The sequence below is a fragment of the Tenrec ecaudatus genome, chromosome 13 (genome assembly GCF_050624435.1).
Source record: "Tenrec ecaudatus isolate mTenEca1 chromosome 13, mTenEca1.hap1, whole genome shotgun sequence".
Lineage (NCBI taxonomy): Eukaryota > Metazoa > Chordata > Mammalia > Afrosoricida > Tenrecidae > Tenrec > Tenrec ecaudatus.
The window spans coordinates 68,750,068-68,770,865 of NC_134542.1; the positions used below are offsets into that span (position 1 = coordinate 68,750,068).

General features: G+C 39.0%; 1 protein-coding gene and 2 pseudogenes across 1 annotated transcript in view; 1 reads left to right on the top strand and 2 right to left on the bottom strand.

The window, feature by feature from the left end:
• The window catches only part of UBR3 (ubiquitin protein ligase E3 component n-recognin 3), a 176,607-nt gene that overhangs the window by 65,606 nt on the left and 90,203 nt on the right, over positions 1–20,798 (bottom strand). Inside the window, exons 20-23 of the mRNA XM_075529394.1 lie at positions 14,994–15,135; positions 7,262–7,366; positions 6,309–6,482; positions 3,957–4,417 (exon numbers count right to left, since the gene is read on the bottom strand). Of these exons, the coding sequence (XP_075385509.1) occupies positions 3,957–4,417; positions 6,309–6,482; positions 7,262–7,366; positions 14,994–15,135 (882 nt within the window). The remainder of the gene's footprint in view (positions 1–3,956; positions 4,418–6,308; positions 6,483–7,261; positions 7,367–14,993; positions 15,136–20,798) is intronic.
• On the bottom strand, positions 776–1,106 carry LOC142424965 (SRA stem-loop-interacting RNA-binding protein, mitochondrial pseudogene; annotated as a pseudogene).
• LOC142424723 (ras-related protein Rab-11A pseudogene) lies at positions 8,691–9,367 on the top strand (annotated as a pseudogene).

Here is a 20,798-nt window from a genome sequence, read left to right on the forward strand (position 1 = left end):
CAAGAGTACTATAATCCTCTAAATCAGCGGTTCTCAACCTGGGGGTCGAACCTTTCACAGGGGTGGCCAAAGACCATAGGTAAACACTGTTTCTGAGGGGGGGGGCAATAGATGATAGGTAAATAGATAGATAAATGAAAATAAAACAACCAGAAAGAAAATAATAAGCTATGCCACCAAAAAATATGCATCTCACTGCCATCAACCTGATTCCTACTTGACCCTACATGCAGACACTGTTAAATGACAACCTTATTTGCTGTGTAATTTTTTTCCAAAATCACACTGAAATACGTTTTAAGTAAACTGAAAAAGAAGGGAGATGGACTTCCCTGGGTTGTAAGATGCTAACAATACCAATGAGCACAAAGTTCTACGCTGGCAGAAAAAGTTAAAAGAGGGTAAGGAAAGGGGAAAAAAAAGGTTTAAAAATGAGTAATATATCCTTTCATCAGAAGAGATAAAGTTTTTATCTGGACAAAATTCAAGGAAGAATTTATCACAGCACACAATACAAAGGGTATTGAAAACTCAATAGGCAGAGTGTATGCTAGGAGTTTCTCTTTATATATATCAACATACTATAAAAGTCAGAGCATTATGTCAAGTTGAGATGCTATGAAGTTATTACAATAGAAAATCTAAAAATATTTTTCTATTACTGAGATGACTCAAGACCACAGCAATTCAGAACTTAGTAAAATAAAAGGTTAACAGTAATTTTTAGATTTTTTTTGTTACATTGATTTATTTTATCCAGTAGAGAGTGGTATTCTCAAAAGTCTTTCTCTTCGTCAGACCTTTGATCCCCTTGAAGAGCTTTCCGTCTTTGAGCTTGAACCTGGAGCTTTATCAATAATGTGATTTTCCTGCTGTGGTGCATTCTGAAGCTCCTCCTCTGAAGAAAACACAATCCAAGCCATTCCTTTGTGAAAGCCGGTGTGTCTGTTAAAAGGCAGAGCGCACCTTCGGACCTGGCCAAACTGGGCGAAGTGTTCTCTCAATTCACCCAAGGCCGCTGACCAGGGGACCTTCCAGACGAAAGCAATGGGTTGGCTAACACTGGTCCGGAGGGCCGCGGCGCTCCTCACCACCGAGGCTGCCATCTTCACACTCTAGATTATTTATACAACTACTCCCATCCATGAACAGACAAGGCACAACTATAAAGTCATGTACTGTATGTAGTACACTTACCATGGTAAATTACATGTTCATGTCAGTGATCTTCAAAAAACTTCTCACATTCCCTTGTTATGCATTAACTTTACTGAGACGTTAGGATCCACATAAGAAGGCTTATTTTATTATAACAACTCATGTCTTATATTGTTTTTGAGTAATATATTATCTAAATCTTATTAAACTTAACTATGACATTGACACGGAATTGCCAGAAGAATCAGGTCTGATTCAGAAGAAGAGGGGACATCATACCGATGTCAGATGGCTCTTGGCTCAAAGCAGAGAATATGAGAGAGATGTTACTTGTGTCTCATTGACTGTGCAAACGTAGTCAACTGAGTGACCAGAATAAACTGTGGATCACCTTGAGAAAAATCAGAACTCCAGAACACTTCATTGTGCTCGTGAGGAACGTGTACACTGATCAAGTGGGGGTCACGCAAACAGAACAAGGGCACACTGGGTGGTTTAAAATCACAAAAGGTGTGCGTCAGGCTTGTACCCTCCCACCATATTTGTTCAATCTGTATGCTAAAGAAGCTGGATTACATGAAGAAAACTGCGGCATCAGGACTGCTGGAAGGCTTACTGACACCCTGACACACGCAGACGGCACAACCTCGCTTGCTGAAAGTGAGGAGGACCTGCGGCACGTGCTGATGAAGCTGGAACACTGTAGCCTTCCAACTCAATGGCAAGAATCCTCACAACTGGACCAATGTGCAACACCATGATAAATGGAGATAAGGTTTGAAGTTGTTGAGGAAGTGATCTTGCTTGGATCCACAATCCTATCAAACGGGGCTGCCAATCTTAAGTAAGATTCTGCAGCATTTAACAATCTTGAAAAATTATTTTCTTTATGAACTTCATCTTATGCCTTCTCTATCGATACCCGCCCCTACCCCCACCCCCGCCCACTCCAGTTTTCCTTCCAACCCTAGGAGCTGGAAGAAGCCTGATGTATCCCCCATGCAGGGTTCTCGACATCTCATCCCCTAAGCCCCTCCTGTATGCCCTTACACAGGTAAGGAGGAATACCACCCAAATCAGAAATCTGGAAATCATGTTTTTTTCTCCCTGATGGTTCACATCAAATTGACCACCAAGTCTTTAACGTGTACATGCTAGCCACCTCATATGTATCTCCTCCCTCTTTACCATCACTGCTTTAGTTCAACTTCTCACCCTCCCTACATTCCTAAATAATCTGCTTGCCTAGTTTCCAGCCTTAGCCCACTCTAATTTATCTGCATGTAAACGCACTGCATATTATTTACTTCCCTACTTAAAATTTTTCAATGGCTCCCAATAGCCTTTTATTCACTTGGTGCCAGTTAAATGCTATATAGTTGTCTTCTTAGCTATATCTTCTGCTACTCCCAACAGTATCCTAAGCATCTAATGCAGTATTTATTACACTAGCAACTGTTTACTGTCTGTCTCCCACTACATTATCAAGTGCCTGAGGCCAACAAGTCCAGCATAATCTATAGAAGTGCCTGGCTGGTGTCCAATAAATGTAGACTGGAATTAATACAGTGAGATTTATCTTAAGATCATTTAACGATAAGACTGTCTCTATTTAAAAATAAGAGGGATTAAAATACTCTCCAAAATATCTGTAAAATACACTTCAAAGCTAACTGTTAAATATGGAATCATTGTTTTGAGGATGATGATGGCAACAAATGTACAAATGTACCTGACACAATGGATGTATGTATTGATTGTGATGAGTTGTATGTGCCCCCAATAAAATGATTAAAAATATATATATGGAATTATTCATACAGCTCACAATGGCAGTTGAGGTAACCATGTTTACTGTTCTTCTCTATAATCTATATCTCTTAGAATAATATTGAGATGATCCCTTTGGACTTACCATTGGGAGACATGCATGCACTTACACAAAATTGTTGCTTTAGTAGAAAAATTCATCTTAAATATTAAATCAAATCCACGAATATTATTTATAACCTCTGGGAATTACATAAGAACTATTTTGAGTCTCATCTTAAGAATTTTTTCAACCTCTGGAGACTGATTTTGTCACATCTATGAGATAGCGAGAAGCTGGGGACAATGCAATGGTACAGCCCTATGGGAAACAATGTGTGCTGAGAGCCACACTATGTTCGTAGCCACAAATCTCACTTACAAAAAACTTTGTCCCAAAAAGAAAGTCAAAAAGGGGGAAAAATAAAATTTTAAATATATTATAATTTAGGAACCAACCAGAAGCTCAGAAATTACAGGGCTACACTCACTATGTGAATTTTTTAATAATTAGAAATTATACATTAATAAAGGTTATAAAGGACCATTTATTTTATTATATTTTTGAAAAATATTTTTATTATATTTTGAAAAAATACCTAACAATTTTCTTCTATTATCATTTAAAGTTGAATTAATAATAAGTTTTTGAAATAGCAAGAGAATTATTTGATCCTATTAGCAGGAACAATAGTCGCATGGTTTTTCCCAAAGGAGCCTTCAAGTTTTAAGGCAGTCGTTTAACATGGGCATCAGAAACACTACTCACCCAACTCAGCACCCAACATGCATAGCACCCTACATGCACAGCACCCTACATGCACAGCACCCTACATGCACCAGTATGTGTGTACTTCCAAACGCCTTAGAAACTAGCCAGCTATGGCTATGCTAGCAAGTATCCAGGTGCTTAGCTCAATGACCAAAAAAGAAAATACCACATCACCCACTGTCCCACACCTGCTTAAAACATCACAAACGGAAATTACCTTTCTTCTTTGTCCAATGTTTTCTTCTCGGCCGCAGTGACCTTTTTGGGTGGCACGGGAGGGGTCACCTTCCTACATATCTCTTCAATGATGCGCTTGTTCATGTTGCTGTGCGATGCAGCTTTTAGTAAGATTCTTTCTACTGCAGTGATACCGTCTCCGTGACTGTATTTAGGAACCTCTGGTTGGATGAAAATGTCTACATTATCTAGCCAAGGTGGATAGTAGGAGTTTTGTTTTCCTGAGAGTTTGTGATGAAGTTTAATTAGCAAAGACAATATGCTTTCTTTGATTTCCAAAATGGCAGTAGTTAGCTGTGGAGCTGAACCGGGAGCAGACCATTTACTGGATGTTTTGGGACGAACCACCTGATGTGCTTCACTGCTATTTCGATTGATGATCTCCTGAAATTTCTTTCGACGCTCTGCTACCAAGCTGAAAACTTGAGCTGTGCCAGAATTCTACCATTAAAAATAGAGAAATAAGGGAAAAATCAAGAGAAATCAGTCAGCATCAAAGTTGAGAACACTTTAGCACCACATTTTCCAAAGGAAATGGCCAGTTTCATTAAAGATTTATTTAATATTTTTAAGATCATACTTCTGGTCACATTTTTTTTAATTCCCAAGAAATTTAACTTAAATGGACCCAGCAAAAATAAAACAACAGATGATCAAGGCAAGATTTTTAAAGAAAATATTCATTATTTTTATACTATACGGTAGAAATTTTGTTCCTGTCAATATTTTTTTTCCTTTGAAATATATCTGTCCCGTGCTTGCTTCAGCAGCACATATACTGAAATAAATCTGTCCCTTCACCTCTATTTCTCAAATCTACGTGATCCCATTCAACCTGAAAACAGCAATGAGGAGATAGAGGAATACCATCAGTAAGGCCTTTTCTCAACTTCCCTGATCAATCTAGGAGGGAAATAAAGGAAGTGTGGGGCTATCTCTAGCCACTTGAAAGAGAAACCTAAATTAAGTTCCTTACCAATTTAAAGAAAGAAAAGTTTCATTCAACATTCATCACGATTACTGAGCTCTTTAATAATTTCTTCTGGACTCCTGGACTCTCCAGTTAACAAAATTTGTGAATTAATTATTAACCTAATAAATTTGAACTCATAGTTAAGTTTATTTTTGGAAAACTTTAAGCGTTTATGTTAGAAGTAATTATCAAACAATTAAAGTTAAGAACGTGAAACATTACATTTTAAACTATTTTCCACAATAATTTATCTTCTAAGTAGCCTTTCTATTACAGCAGTCTAACGGCATAAGGGATCTTAGAAATCCTATTTTAATTAAGGTATGACTTGGTTTAATTTCATTAATTTTTAAGCTACCATAGAAATGATATAAAAACATCAGCTGAATTTTTAGGAGCCAAATTATCCTATGCATCATTTTTTTAACATCTGATCATTTTTATAAAAAGCTTTGTATTTGCATTCTTATAAACATTCTGAGATTATCTACAAAACATCTTATGATGCTCAAAGCAAAGCATGCTGTCAGAGGCACAAAAAGCTCTGGGAAAGGATTGAACTACACACATATAGGTTGTTGGGGCTAGAAGTGCTCAAATTTAGTTCCTTGGCATATCTTTAAGAGTCTTCATTTCTGATTTACAAACAATTAAGCTACATGCAACGAGAGGGCTGGTTTTCAAACTGAATTCAAATGCACACTATGCACAGTTTAATATTTTCAAGGGATTATATTATCAAAACTAATTGCCATGAAAGCAAAAAATATTAATATTTCTAAATGGTCATGCTGCCATCAATTAACGATGAAACTTATTCTCATTTAGAAAACAGTCATTTGAAGATGTTAGTAATATAGCTGCAATGATACATGTAAATAGACCTAAATGCCCAATCTATATAACCAGTCCAAAATATTGCTAGCACTAATAGAAAAAAATCTATATTAAATATACAATATTGCTTTAAGCTCAATATGAACTCTGAAAAATTAAGCTAACACTTTATCGAAAAGTCATACACACACTAGACACTTAACCATATTAATTAAACACACATAATATAAACACAAATACATCTAATTTTTTTTCTTGATTTCCAGTCAAAGCCATGTCGCTAGTTAATGCAAATATCATACACATCTACCTCTCTTTGAAGAACTTTAGGTCGTCGTGAACTCTGGCAGATTAAAGGGGAAAAGACCAGTGAGATAGAAGTTGCTCAGATATAGAGAAAATACAATGAAAAATTATCTAAAATTTTTTCTCTTAGGTATCACAGGATGATCTTAATAATACATTTCAAGATAACATGCGGCAGTCCACTCTACCCCTCCCTCTTCTCTGTCCTCCACCTACGTGTGAGGAACCCGAGCTGTCCGAGCTAGTACTCGCAGGTGGGTCTCGCTTCACCTCAGGCGCTGTCTCTGGGACTCTGACTCGGACATAACTGATAAAGTGTCGAATGTTTGAGACTAAATTACTTCCAGGAAACCAACTGTCATGGCAACGCTCTGGTCCACCCATGGGTGCCTGTAACATAAAAATAATGAGCATCAAACCTTGTCTGGTCAGGTTTCAGGTACAGTGGCGAGGTAACATGACCAATAATCACCCACTCAAAATACTGTCAAATATCACTAATTTAAATGAATTCTGAAAGTCTGAAAAAACAACCAGTATGAGGTAGTCTTACAAGACTCGTGGCAACCTTTCAGTATCTTTGCTGGTTCAGTTAGGTCTGCTAAGTACGAGGTCACCTTCCTACCGGCTTGCGTGCTATTACAGCACCCTGCTGCATTCTATCGTTTTCAAGGGAAGGGCTAAGGAGAAGTTTACACACAAAAATTACTTTTATGGAAATAATAGTTCTAAAGCCTGAAGTCCACATTAACACCTTGTATATTTAAGGACTTCAAGTATTCCCCACATAATATTTCTTCCAATAAATCATAATTGCTACATAAAGAATTTGCTACTCAAAAATAACAGAATTTCTAGACCAAAGTCCTAGCTTAGCAATTGCTTTCTGTTATTCAAACTTTTCAGATCAAAAATATATTAACTCCTTTATAGATATTTGTAATGCTATGAAGTTAGAGTCCAAATTACATACTCTAAGTGTTCAATAAACCATTGAAATCTCAAAAAGTCAATACGTTTTTGAAATTCAAAGGGGACTTTCAGTAATTTCTTTAAACATCTTAAATGCATATGATAAGTCTATAAGTACACTTCACAACTACATATACCTTTACTAAGGCATATCTTAAAATTATCATTTAAAAATGATTAAAAAACAAACTACTTACCTCTTCATCTGACTCTTCCTCTGGAGAATTTTCAAGTCCTAATTCAATCAGATATAAAACCATGCAGAGGACATGTTCCGACAGATTTTGATGCTCCATCAAAATCTTCAAAAGGGGGGGGAGAAAAACACCTCAATTTTCCACAAAACAGATTTCATTTAAGTCTATTTTTACATGTTATAAGCTAAAATAGTATAATCAGATGTATAAAAATAAAAACGTGACCAGATATACAAGTAACACTGTATCTTAGTGAGCAGGCCAACTAAACAAACAACAAAAGAAAAGTAGTTCCCAAGATCACAATATTTTAAACAACAGCTAGAAATACTAAGCTTAAATATTTACTAAAAGTGAACACATTACATAGTGCACTAAAACTCTCCGTTACAAATGTACCAGCATCTAATACAATAATTTAGCAAAAACATATTACAGTCCAATTTGCTGATAACTCTTCTCCTAATGACAAGGTTGCCAGATAAATGAATCTTTTTATTTATCAGTCAGATTTTATATAGGGGTAAAACAAGCCCTACAAATCTGACATCTTGCGCAGGCTTTCAGGGTTACCTAGACCAATCGCTTATTGAATAAAACAGGTCACTATCTGCTATAGTTTATTGTGCCAGCCTAATCCACCACCAGCCCACCCCATTGCCACAGAGTCCATTCTAACGCATAGCATCGCTACAGGGCAGAACAGAACGGCTCTGTGCTTCTGAAGGCTTAAATCTCTATGTTAACAGAAAGCCCCATCTTTCTCCTGCAGAGTGTTTGGTAAATTCAAACTGCTGATCTTGTCCAACACATAGCAAACCATGCCATCAGTTGTTATTTGCTAACCAAAGGATAGCTAAAAGACTGTAAGAAAGGGGGGGGGGAAAGACCACGAATAAAAAACAAACAACTGGCCTGCCAGCTTGTATCATTATCAAGAAACAGCTAACAAAAGAAGGGAAACAGTAAGAGGGCTAGGTTCGGTGGAAAGTGGCAGTTTCAGCTGTGGGCAAGTCAGCAGAGTCGAGAAAAAGACAGGTTCAGATGGCCTCCTAAGCTTTGCTAATGGCTGAAGAGACTAGGCAAGTGACGGCATCCACTAAGTCACTAAGACTGAGTCTGCTGTGAACGAAAATGGAACTTCACTCACCAGCACTCTAACTTTTATTTGGGCTACTAAAAAGGCTTTCCATTCATCTATCCTTTGAAACTTTTTCTTAAAAACCTGATTGGTTTAACATGAGCTCTGTCTATATACCTAACTATTTGACCTTAAACAGATTCTGGCCTGCATTTCCTCATCTCTAGATCTGAACCACCACTTGTGTGTCCGTTTGTGGTGGCGGCTTGTATGCTGCTGTGACACTGGGAGCTATGTCACTGCTATTTCTAATACCAGCAGGGGGGCCCTTCGCTCTTCAGCCATGCAATGGGCACCCACGAAAAGGAGTGCAACTACCTCTTCAAAGGTGTCTTTATTGGCGTTTCTGGTGTTGCAAACAGTAAGCTCCTGTCTCGATTGACTCCAAATGAGTCTGCTCTGCAGAGCTAGAGCACCACTGGGGTAGCGCTGGCAAGAAGAAGCATCGGGTTGGTGGAAAACAATAAAGGCACACATATGGGGCACGGTAGGGCAAGAGCGAAGCTGAGCTATGACATCTGCATTCTATCGCGGAGCTGTACGTGCCTTATTGGTTTATGGCACTGCTGGACGTCTCACATGCAGAACGGGGGCTCAAAGAACTGAGGGATCACGCCGACAGTAGCGCTGCTGTCATGCCTGTGGGCAGTCCCTACAGAAGAAGCAAGGGCTTGTGCAGAAAGAAACACTCGACCTTCATCGAGACTTCTGCTCTAGACTCTACACGTGCAGGAGCTGCTCTCCAAACAATCCTGACAGAGATCCACCGCATAGTTTCTCAGAAGTGCCAGACCGACGTGAAACCGACCTGTCCCCAGAGCCACACTGTGGCCCCTACTCATGTCCCACCAACCACTGACAAGCAGCCAAACGCGCAGTGCTGCCTGAACACAGAAGGCATTTCTCGTCTCCCTGGAAGGCTGGGTGGTCCACTTCCCAAGGCTGAGATGCAAATGGATTTATAATTCTTGTGGTCACTTTGTGTTTTATTACTGCCTCATACTTATAAATTTTTCACGTCTTATAAGTCTTTGATTTTAGCTTTATAAAATCTCCCATTTGTCCCAAAGGACTGCAGCTGTTTTTCATGCTATGGCCTCACTAGCCTTAGTTTAATAAACTGAATGTTTGAATTCCTCAGTTATTGTTTACTTTTCATCATGATAGCCCTTATGATCAAAGTAGAACTTGATCACCTGAAGTGCAGCCCTATCGGTCTTGATCAAATCAAACTAGGATGACATTAAAAAACCAGCTGTAATTTTACCACAGAGTGACTTATAATTAGTATGCATCTCTCTCAGTGCAGCACATATTCTCCCAGATCTAAGATTTGCCCTATAAGCAAAGCAGGATTGTCAGAACTAGGAATGTTTCCCTTATTCTAGAAGTTCCTTTCTAAAATGCCTTCATAGGTCTTGAAGAGTACTCCCACAGGCTTTATTACAGCTACATTATTATGCAATTAAGGAGAACACTGGCAGGGATAGTGCCACAAAATGAGCCCCTCGGGTCAAAAGATATTGAAACTATGACTGAGGAAGAGTTGCCATCTCAAAGTAGAGTAGATCATAATAACGCATACAAGACAATCCAACTGATACTAGTATTCAAATTTATGTAGCAACCACTAAAGTTTGTGATGCAGAAGTTGAAGAATTTTGTCAATATCTTCAAACATGCAATCAAGGTGCGTGGATAATTATTAGCAATTGAAATGCAAAAGTAGGAAACAAAGAGGAAGGAATAGTAGTTGGGAAATATGATCTAGGTGACAGAAATGAAACCGGAGTTTGCAATAATAGAATTTGGCAAGACCAGCAACTTGTTCCCAGCAAATACCTATGTGGGAGAAAGACGGGGCTTTGGGCTCCTATAAAGGGTTACAGTCTTAGAAATTGCAGGGGCAGTTCTACCTGTCCTATCAGGTGACAATGAGTCGGCATCTCCTCGATGACAGTGAGAGAGTACCAATGTCTTCAGTTTGAAATTGAGCGAACATGCAATCAAAATGCACTGGCAATTATTGACAACTAGAATGCAAAAATTGGAAACAAAGAGGGCAGTACAATAGTTGGAAAATATGGTCTTGGTGATAGAAACGATGTTGGAGACCACATGACAGAATTTTGCAAGACAAACAACTTCTTCATAGCAAATAGCTTTTCTGAACAACAGAAAAGGTGACTATACATGTGAATTTCTCCAGATGGAATGCGCAGAAAATAAATTAACTACATCTGTGGGCAGCTCCATATCAGCAGCTAAAACCAAGTCAGGGATTTACTGTGTAAGAGACAAACAATTGCTGATATGCAAGTTCAAGTTGAAGTTGAAGAACATTCAAACAATTTCATGAGAACCAAAACATGAACTTGAGTCTATCCCACCTAAATTTCGAAAGCATCTCAAGAAAAGATTTGAGGCATTAAACCCTAATGACAGAAGACCTGATGAACATCAAGAACACCAAACATGAAGAAAGCAAATGGTTATTTAAAAGACAAGAAAAAAGAAACAATCAAAATGAACGTCAGCAGAGACTCTGGCCCTTTTTAATTGTACAGTAACTGAAGCAACGGAAAGGAATTGTGAAGTAAAATGTGCAAAGATCGAGAGTTAGAAAACCAAAAAAGAACATGCTCAGTACATGTTAAACTTAAAGAACTCAAGAAGGAAAAAAAGCCATGAGTTGCGATCTTAAAAGATCCTCTGGGCGAAACAGTAAATGATTTATCCAAAGAAGATGGACAGAATACAGAACCACTGTACCAAAACCAGTCGGCACTCAATCATTTCAAGAGGTAGCAGAAGAGCAAAAACTACACGTACTAAAGGAAGAAGTCCAAGCTCCACTGGGAACATGAAACTAAAAAAGGCTCCAGAGACTGATGGAATGCCAAATGAAAATGACTATCAACCAAAATGTTTCCAGCTGATGAAGCACTCACTCAGCTATGCCAAGAAATTTGGAAGACGGCTAACTAGGCCAACTTACTGGAAGAGATTCATATATGTACCCACCCCAAAGAATGATGATTCCACAGAATACACAAATTAAAGAACAATATCATTGATATTATATGCAAGTAAATTTTTGCTGAAGATAATCCAACAATAGTTGTAGCAGCAAATTGACAAGGAGCTGCCAGAGGTCCAGGCCAGACTCAGAAGAGAACTGGAAGAAGAGATAGCTTCTTATTACTGATGTCAGATGGATCTTGGCTGAAATTAGAAATACCAGGAAGAAAAGTTCACTTGCGTCTTTTATTCACTATGCCAAGGTATTCGACTGTGTGGATCACTGAAAATTATGGATAGCCTTGAGAAGAATAGTAATTCCAGAACACTTAATTGTGCTCATGCAGAACTTGTTCATGGATCAAGAGGTAGTTGTGCAAATAAAACAAAGAAATGCTGCCTGGTTTCATATCATGAAAGGTGTGTGTCATGGTTGTATCTTCTCACCATATTGATTGTGATAGTTATGTAATCTGTTGCCAACTTGAGACCATTAAGAGTGAAGGGGTGGAGTATAGCCTGTCAATCAGGTCACAGCTGGATGACCTCATTTGGAGGTCCTAAGGAGATAAATAGCTCGCTGGAGGCAGTACAGACAGACACTCCCCGCTAGGCATTCCTGATGACAAGACACATGGACCTACGCTAGAGCCCTGGAGCTGAAGGAGCCACGTGGAGAGCCCTGCCAGCGTTGAGATGCCTTCACTGCCACTGAATCCACAAGGCTTTCCACCACTGTCCTGTGATCTTCCTGCATTTGGTGTCAATGCATGTGTTACGTGAGTCTGAAGAGGAATTTATAGATTGGTATCAGACATCTGGGCTAATATCGGACTTATGGACTTGATCTGGACTGGGCTGAGGTGTTTCTCAATATACAATTGCTCTTTTATATAAAATTCTTTCTTATACACATATGAATTTGTTTCTCTAGTCAACCCAGACTAACACCTTGACTCAATCTATATGCTGAGCAAATAATCAGAGTTGCTTGATTAAATGAAGAAGAATGTAGTATCAGGATTGGAGAAAGGTTACCAACTTATGATATGCAGCTAATACAACCTCGCTTGTTTAATGTGAGCAAGACTTGAAGCACTTGCTGATGAAGATAGAGGATTGCAGTTTTCACTATGGATTACAACTCAATGTAAAGAACACAAAAATCCTCAGAACTGGACCAATAGGTAACATCATAATAAATGGGAAAAAATATTGATGTAGTTGAGAATTTAATATTGCTTGGCTCCACAATTAATCAGTGTTAAAAAAATAAAAATAAATTAATCAGTGTTCATGGAAGCAACAGTCAAGAGATCAAATGGCTCATTGCATTAGGTCATTCTACTTTACAAGACCTCTTTAAAGTGTTGAAAATCAAGGATGTTGAGGACTGAGGCGCACCTGCCCAAGCCATGGTATTTTCATTCGCCTCATATACATGTGAGAGTTGAGACACAAAATAAAGAAGATGAAAAAAAAAATCAAAGTATTTGAACTATGGTGTTGACAAAGAGTACTGAAAAGTACCATGGATTGCCAAAGGAACAGGCAGATCTGTCTTGGAAGAAGTACAGTCAGAATGCTCCTTACAGGCAAAGATGGAAACATCATCTCAAGCACTTTGTACATGCTGTCGAGAGACCAATCCCTGGTGAAGCACATCATGTTTGCTAAAATGGATGGGTAGCAAAAAGAGGGAGGCCTTCAACAATGGGTTGAAGCAAGAGAACTTTTGTGAGGCTGGTGTAAAAGCAGGCAGTGAGTGTTTCATTCTGTTGTACATAGGATCACTATGTGTCAAAATCGACTGGACAACACCAACAACTAAAACTGGAGTGATAATTGAGAATGGTGATTCGGATCACATGGACTGATACCTGTAAGTTTCTTAGTATAATATCAAGCAAGTAGCGTTCAACCAGTAGTATGTGAAGCTGCTGGTGTGTGTGAGCACCAGGAGCACTCACAGGAGGAGACTGAAGCCTGGGAGGCAAAAGAGGAATTGTTCTAATCTACCGCCTGACAGAGAGGGAACCGAGGCTCAGGAACACACCCAGCTAACACCAGCATCACCGGAGCACAGATTTCAGACTCCAAGGTCATTATCCTTCTATCATACTACATTTTATACAGCTTTATCAGCTGTTAATATTTTTACTTGGAACCTTACGACACGACAGCTCCAGCTGAGTGTCTTAAAACAAAAATAATTAATTAGAAAAAATTAATTTTAATTAGAAACTGTAAAAACAAAATTTTTTTAACAATTTCACAAAAGGCTTTTGACATGTTCTGCATTACATGGTTCTTAAATATTAAACATGACAAGGGATCAAGATGGTTTACTGAAACGGATTTTTTAGAATTTGGCTCAATAAGATTAAGCAAATTCAACATCATTTAAAAACTAGATTGTACACAGCTCTGTTATATATTATACATAATATGTTCTCAAGTATAAGCCTACCCGCATATCAGCCGAGGCACCTAATTTTTTTTTGAGGCACCTATTTTTACCACAAAAATGGCATTAAAAATGTGCTGAAAAACTCAGCTTATACACTAGTATGTACGGTATATGCACATACTCCATAAGATTTTATACAATTTTTGTTAGCCAAATCAATTAATCAGTTCTATGTGAGAAACCCCCAGAATAAAACATCATTCTTTGATTAACAATAAAAAAACAAGAAATAAAAGCATCACCTTGATGCTACTACAAGAGCCCACTCAGACCCCTCCAGACATTGCAATCCCACTCAAACGAGAACAGCGAGAGCAGCTCTCAACTAGGGCTCCCTGCCCCGATGGCTCCCATCTCAGTTCGTCATTTTTAATAAGGGTCTGCTCAGTGTTTAATGAGCTGGTGTAGTAGCTACAGGGTAGGTATTGGGTGGCTAACCTCAAGGTCATCAGTTCAAACCCACTAGTCACTCCAGGGAAGAAAGATGAAGCTGCCTGCTCACATAGGTATTTATAGTCTCAGAATCCCTATACAGGGTCACAAGTCAAAATTCATTGATAGGAGTGGGCGGGTCATTGCTCAATATTGTTCATTCTACTAGGAGTCTAGTGCTGTCCGTTAAACATTGAGCTGCTAACCACAGGGTCAGAAGTTCAAACCCACTAGTAGCTCCACAGGACAAAGATCAGATTGTTTGCTTCTCTAACAATTTACAGTCTTAGAAATCCAAGGAAGAATGTCTAATCTGTACTGTTGGGCTGCCTGGAGGCCGAATGTATGTGATAGGAATGAGTTCAGGTTTGGTTGTGTAGTTAGTTCCTCCTGTTCCTCAACTCTTGTTCCACAAGATCCACAAATAAACATTACTATCTGAAGTTGGATAATACAAAGAGATGGCTTCGCTAGCCATCATTTTCAACTTGGTAGTCACCTATATATATGATTATGAGACAGCTCCACATACCTTAACTCTATACATACACTTTGCTTTTATTTTTTCCACTTTGCTTTTAACAATGGCACTTTTATATAGACATTATCCTTCGGCACTTTTATTGACAACACATTCTAAAATGATTCTATCCCCACTACTACTGTACCTTGTAAAGCAGAGTGAAGAGCACAATGTGTAAAGTTTTGCAGTGCAGGAGTCTGATGAGACCTTTGTAGCTGGGATGAAGAGCTGTCCTCTTCTTATAAGGGGGCCAGGGATTTCCAGGGAATTTTCCACTCTGTTTTAAGCTGAAAAATAAAACAGAACAAAAATTAGATGAGAGACCCAAATTCAACTATAATTTCAATAGTGTTTTATAGGTATAAATGGTTTTGTTGCATTTTTCTCCAAGATATGGCGTATGGCGTCCCTGATATGCAAGAATACTCCAGTTACATTGAACCACACTTAAAATCATCTGTATTATTTATTGTTCATTTTGTTTTTATACATCATCATTAGTAATGTATACTACACATGAGAGTTTCATATAGTCCATGAATAAAGGAGGTAGAATGTAATAGTATGTTTTCATGAACTTTTTGAAGTAACCTCTACAATGTCACAGCAGATAATTTGCTGATGGGTCATTCTCAGATATTCACTCACAGATGTACAAAACCAGATTTATAAAGATGATGATTAATAAAAGGGTTTAATAATGAATGTTTCTTAAAAGAGGTATTAGACTCATGCCAGAATGGATTTACAATGGAGTCGGTAGAATAGGACACTGTCATAAGTCAAGTACTACTTGTGCTGCTTTTAATTGCTTAAAAGCACCAAATAATAACTGTTCTCTTCACAATGAACATTACTACTTCTTTCCCTACTGAATAAAAATATTCCCAGAGCTAAGCTAAAAAAACAGAAAGAACTGTGCATTTAAAAATTCTAATAATTCTCCCCTTGTATTCTGATTCCAACCATAGAAAAAACAGATAACCTCAAAAATTCTCCCAGTGTCAACAATTAAAAAGCTGGGTGAAATATGAAATACATTCTTTTAAATTCATACCTGAACTCACAAAGGGGGAGAAAAGGAGAAATTCTCAAAGACCAGAAGCCAAGAAGGAATTAACAGCAAGTAAACACACCACTGGTTTTTAAGCTTTGGAGCAAAAAAATCTCAAGTCCTTGGGCTCCCATAGGGTTCAGAGGTGGAAATGAGATCCCACGTGGCTGAAAACCTTTACCTTCAGTAAAACACAGGGAAGAAATATGAAAACATTTGTTTCTGGTGAGGTCCAGGTAGTATGGCAGCGGCCAGATGAAAACCAGGGATACCTATGGTAACCAACTAAAAAGGAGGGGGAGTGGGGGAGAAAAGAAATGGGTAGCAGGGAAACAGGGCACTAACCACCCAAGGGGAGGGTACTGTTTACATCTCTACAGGGAAAGAGGGACTAGACTTCAACCCAGTGCTCCAAGATGTGAATACAACATACCAGCATGGAGTGGGGAACCAGTGGAGAGGTCTGAGGGGTCATCTCTAAGCCCAACTACATGGACACCTGCCCCTCCCAATAAGAATTCACTTCAGAGGACAGCACTGAAGCTGCAGCTCAGGGCGAGGGACATGTCTCATCAGAGCACACAGGAGCAAATGAAGGGGGAGGGAGAGAGAGTGGCCCACCAAGCTGTGAGGACGATATCCCCACTCAGAGAAGCCAATCCACAAAGAAGAACGCATGGCCGGCCCCACTATGAGACACGACCCATAGCCCTACAGGGGACAACCCTGGAGACACAGTGTGGGAATTGCGCCCAATCTGACCCCACCACACCGAGGCAAAACACTAAGGGCGTGCAACAGAACAACAGCAAGGGGAACAAAGAAGTCCCAAGGGATTATCAAAAACACACTTTTGGGCCCAGGGCGTGACACTCCATCAGACTCGACCAGAAAACACTCCTAAAGCCCAACAAACAGTCCTTGAACTAACTACAGGCTTTTCTTTCTTTTTTTTTTTTTTTTGATCATTGGTGTTTTGCTGCTGTTGTTATGTTTTCTTTTGTTGCTTTGTTTTGCTCTGTCTTTTTACTATCTCCACAGGTCTAAGTAAGATAGGCTGGATGAGCAATCTGTTGGAGAAAACAACAGGACCAATGGTTCTGGGGAGACATGGGAGAGGGGGAGGTGGGGGGAAAGGTAGTGGTGTTAACAAACCCAGGGACAAGGGAAAAACAAGTGATCCAAATCAGTAGTAAGAAGGAGTAGGGCTTGATCAAGGGTAATATAACCGAGAGGAATTCCTGAAGCCCAAATGAAAGCTGAACATGATAGTGGGAGAAGAGAAAAGTAAAAGGAAATAGAATAAAGAACTAAGAGGCAAAGGGCATTTATAGAGGTCTACATAAAGGCACGTACATATGTAAGTATATTTATCTATGAAGATGGGGAAATAGATCTATGTGCATATATTTATAGGTTTAATATTAAGGTAGCAGATGGATATTGGGCCTCCACTCAAGTAATCCCTTAATGCAAGACTATTGTGTTCTATTAAACTGGCATTCCATGATGCTCACCTTCCTGACATGATCACTTATGATTGCATAAGCAAGCGTGGTGAAGCAAAGTGATGGAGCCCGGCTATCAAAAACTATAGCATCTAGGATCTTAGAGACTTGAAAGTAAACAAGCGGCTATCTAGCTCAGAAGCAACAAAGCCCACATGGAAGAAGCACACCAGCCTGTGTGGTCACGAGGTGCCAAAGGGATCAGTTATCAGGCATCAAAGAACAAAAAAATCTTCTCATTGTGTGCTCACCTTCCCGATAAGAAAGCTGAACACGAATGGGTGCATAAGTAAAAGTGGTGAAGAAAGCTGATGGTGCCTGGTTATCAAAAAATATAGCATCTAGGATCTTAAAGGCTTAAAGGACAAGTGGCCATCTTAGCAGGGAAGGAACAAAGCCCACATGGAAGAAGCACACTAGTCTGTGTGATCATGAGGTATCCATGGGATCAGGTATCAGACATCAAAGAACAAAAAAATCAAATCATTGTGAATGAGGAGTAGTACAGACTGGGGACACAAGACCTATCTGTAGGCAACTGGACACCCCCTTACAGAAGGGTCGTGGGGAGATGAGCCAGTCAGAGTGCAGTGTAGCAGTGATGAAACATACAACTTTCCTCTAGTTCCTAAATGCTTCCTCTGCTTCCACCCCCCCGCCCCCCACTATCATGATCCCAACTCTACCTTACAAATCGGGCTAGACCAGAGGAGATACACTGGTACATATAGGAACTGGAAACACAGGGAATCCAGGACAAATAATCCCTTCGGGACCAGTGCTGAGAGTGGCAATACTGGGAGGGGGGTTGGGGGGAGGGTGGGGTGAAAGGAGGAACCAATTACAAGGATCTACATATTACCTCCTCCCTGGGGGATGGACAACAGAAAAGTAGGTGAAGGGAGAGGCTGGACAGTGTACGATATGACAAAATAATAATTTAGAAATTATCAAGGGTTCATGACAGACGGGGGAGCGGGGAGAGAGGGGTTAAAAATAAGGAGCTGATACCAAGGGCACAAGTAGAAAGCAAATGTTTTGAGACTGATGATGGCAACAAATGTCCAAATGTGCTTGACACAATGGATGGATGGATGGATGGATGGATGGTTGGATGGATTGTGATAAGAGTTGTACAAGTCCCCAATAAAATGATTAAAAAAAGAAAGAAAACATTTCTGTTTCTTCTGGACTGGAAGAAGAACGAACTCCAAGGAAAATAAGAACTGTGAACTTCCATGCAAACAATTGTAGACTCAAAACACAAAGACAAAATTTGAGAGAATTGCTCAAAGAAATTATAGTATTAACTTCATATACCCATATTAAAAGATTTTTAATCAAAAACTAAGCATTCAAGGAACAGAACAAAGAAAACTCAAATTAAGTTGAAAGAAGATAATGAAAAATTAAAGAAAAAAATTAAAGAAGGGAAAATAAATAAGCCTACGGGGTTATGAATAAAATCCATTCTTTAAATATCTTTAAATTAAATATAAAATCATTAGAACAGGTACATACGGTTCTTACTTGTACTTTAATGCAATATTTTAGAGCTATACATACAAGTGAAGGTGACTTTGAAGAATACTTTTTGGAATAAGGGTTGGTCTAACTTTTTCAAAGTGAGGCCACGTTTACATAGTATTAAAAGGAAAGGACTAACTGTCTGCTCTGTAGTAGCTCCCCCACCAAACAAACAAACAACTCACTGCCATTAAGTCTGTTCCAATTCATAGCTACCTTATAGAAAGAGTAGAACTGCTTTTGTGAATTTCTGAAACTGAAGGTCTTTATGTGATTAGAAAGCTTCAATTTTTTCACACAGAGTGGCTAGTAGATTTGAACTGCTGACTTTGGGGTTTGCAACCCAACCTGTAATCAACTAGGACTCCTTAGTAGTAACCCTGGGACTGTATAAATTGGTTCTTAAACAAAAGTACACTTACAACCATGGCACTACTTAAAACAACTGGCAATCGTAATACAATACCTCCAGAAATACCTCTGCTGGGTACATACCCTAAATAAGTAAGAGACATAATGTAAACATATGCACTCCCATTACAGTACTATTAACAACAACAAGAAGTTGGAAACAGTCCAAAAGTCCATCAGTAGAAGGATGGATAAAGAAACTGATCCAAACACATATGCATCACTAAAAGCAGATATTATGCATCACTAAAAGCAGAGATAAAACCAGGAAGCATTTTATGACATGGGTAGACCTGGAGAACATTATACTGAGTGTGAAATTGTCAACCACAAAAGAACACATATTGTATGAGACCACTACTATAGGAATATATACCCAAACAAAGACTGAGCTACCAAAAAGACCGGCCTTTCAATATTCCCATGGGAGGATTGGCAAGGGTGAAGAGGTAAACCAATGAACAAGAAAGTTGACTAGTACAGACTTGAGTTTAAAGGAAGACAAAAGCCCATTAGGAGAAAAAGAGATCTCAAGGGATGGGGGGGTGGGATAGGATATGGGGTGGGGGCTGATGAGTGATTTGAACTGTTGAGTAAACAGTTGATAGTCTGAAATGTGAACCCCTGACCAAACCCATAATAAAGATAAATTAATTAAGTAATACAACAGGCAATCTTCTGATAAAACTAATCAAGACTAAGAAACTGCAAGACATATGAACAACAGAAATAAAAGGGGAGATATTAAATCGCTAAATACGTACTTAGGACAAAGTAGAGTATTTCTTAGAAAAATACAATTTAGAAAACACTCTCAAGAGAAAAATCTAAGAAACTTAAAAAAATATATTCTAAGACCTACAATCTATAAATATGAATCCATAATTTAAAGTTATGAAAAGAAAAGCTGTGTGAGGCCCAGTTAGTTTAACAGACGAGTTGAATCCAACTTTGAGAAACACACATGAGAAAAAATAGGGTTGGACTCATACCTGAAAGTGTTTATGAGCAAAGATATCATGTTGAGGACTAGAGGCACCTGACCCAAGGCAAATGTCCCATCTCCTCCTACGCATTTAAATGTGGACAAGGAAGAAGGGAGACTGGAGAAAGACGCCTTTGGGTCAGTGTTGAGGAAGAATGCTGACTGTACTACGGACTGTCAGGAGAATGAACAAATCCCATGCCACCTGCATGTTTCTCTGAAGCAAGGATACTAAGGCTTCAATTTAGGCACTTAGGGCAATCCCTGGTGAGGGACACCATGCTTGATAAACTGCTGGGCCAGCAAAAAAAGAGGAAGAACCTCAACAAAGCAGACTGACAGAGTGGCCGCAATAATGAACCGGAACACAGTGAAGGCCGTGAGGACGGCACAGGGCAGGGTAGCATTTTGTCCTATTGTACATAGAGGGGCACAAAGAGTCCGAACCAATTCAATGGCACCTAA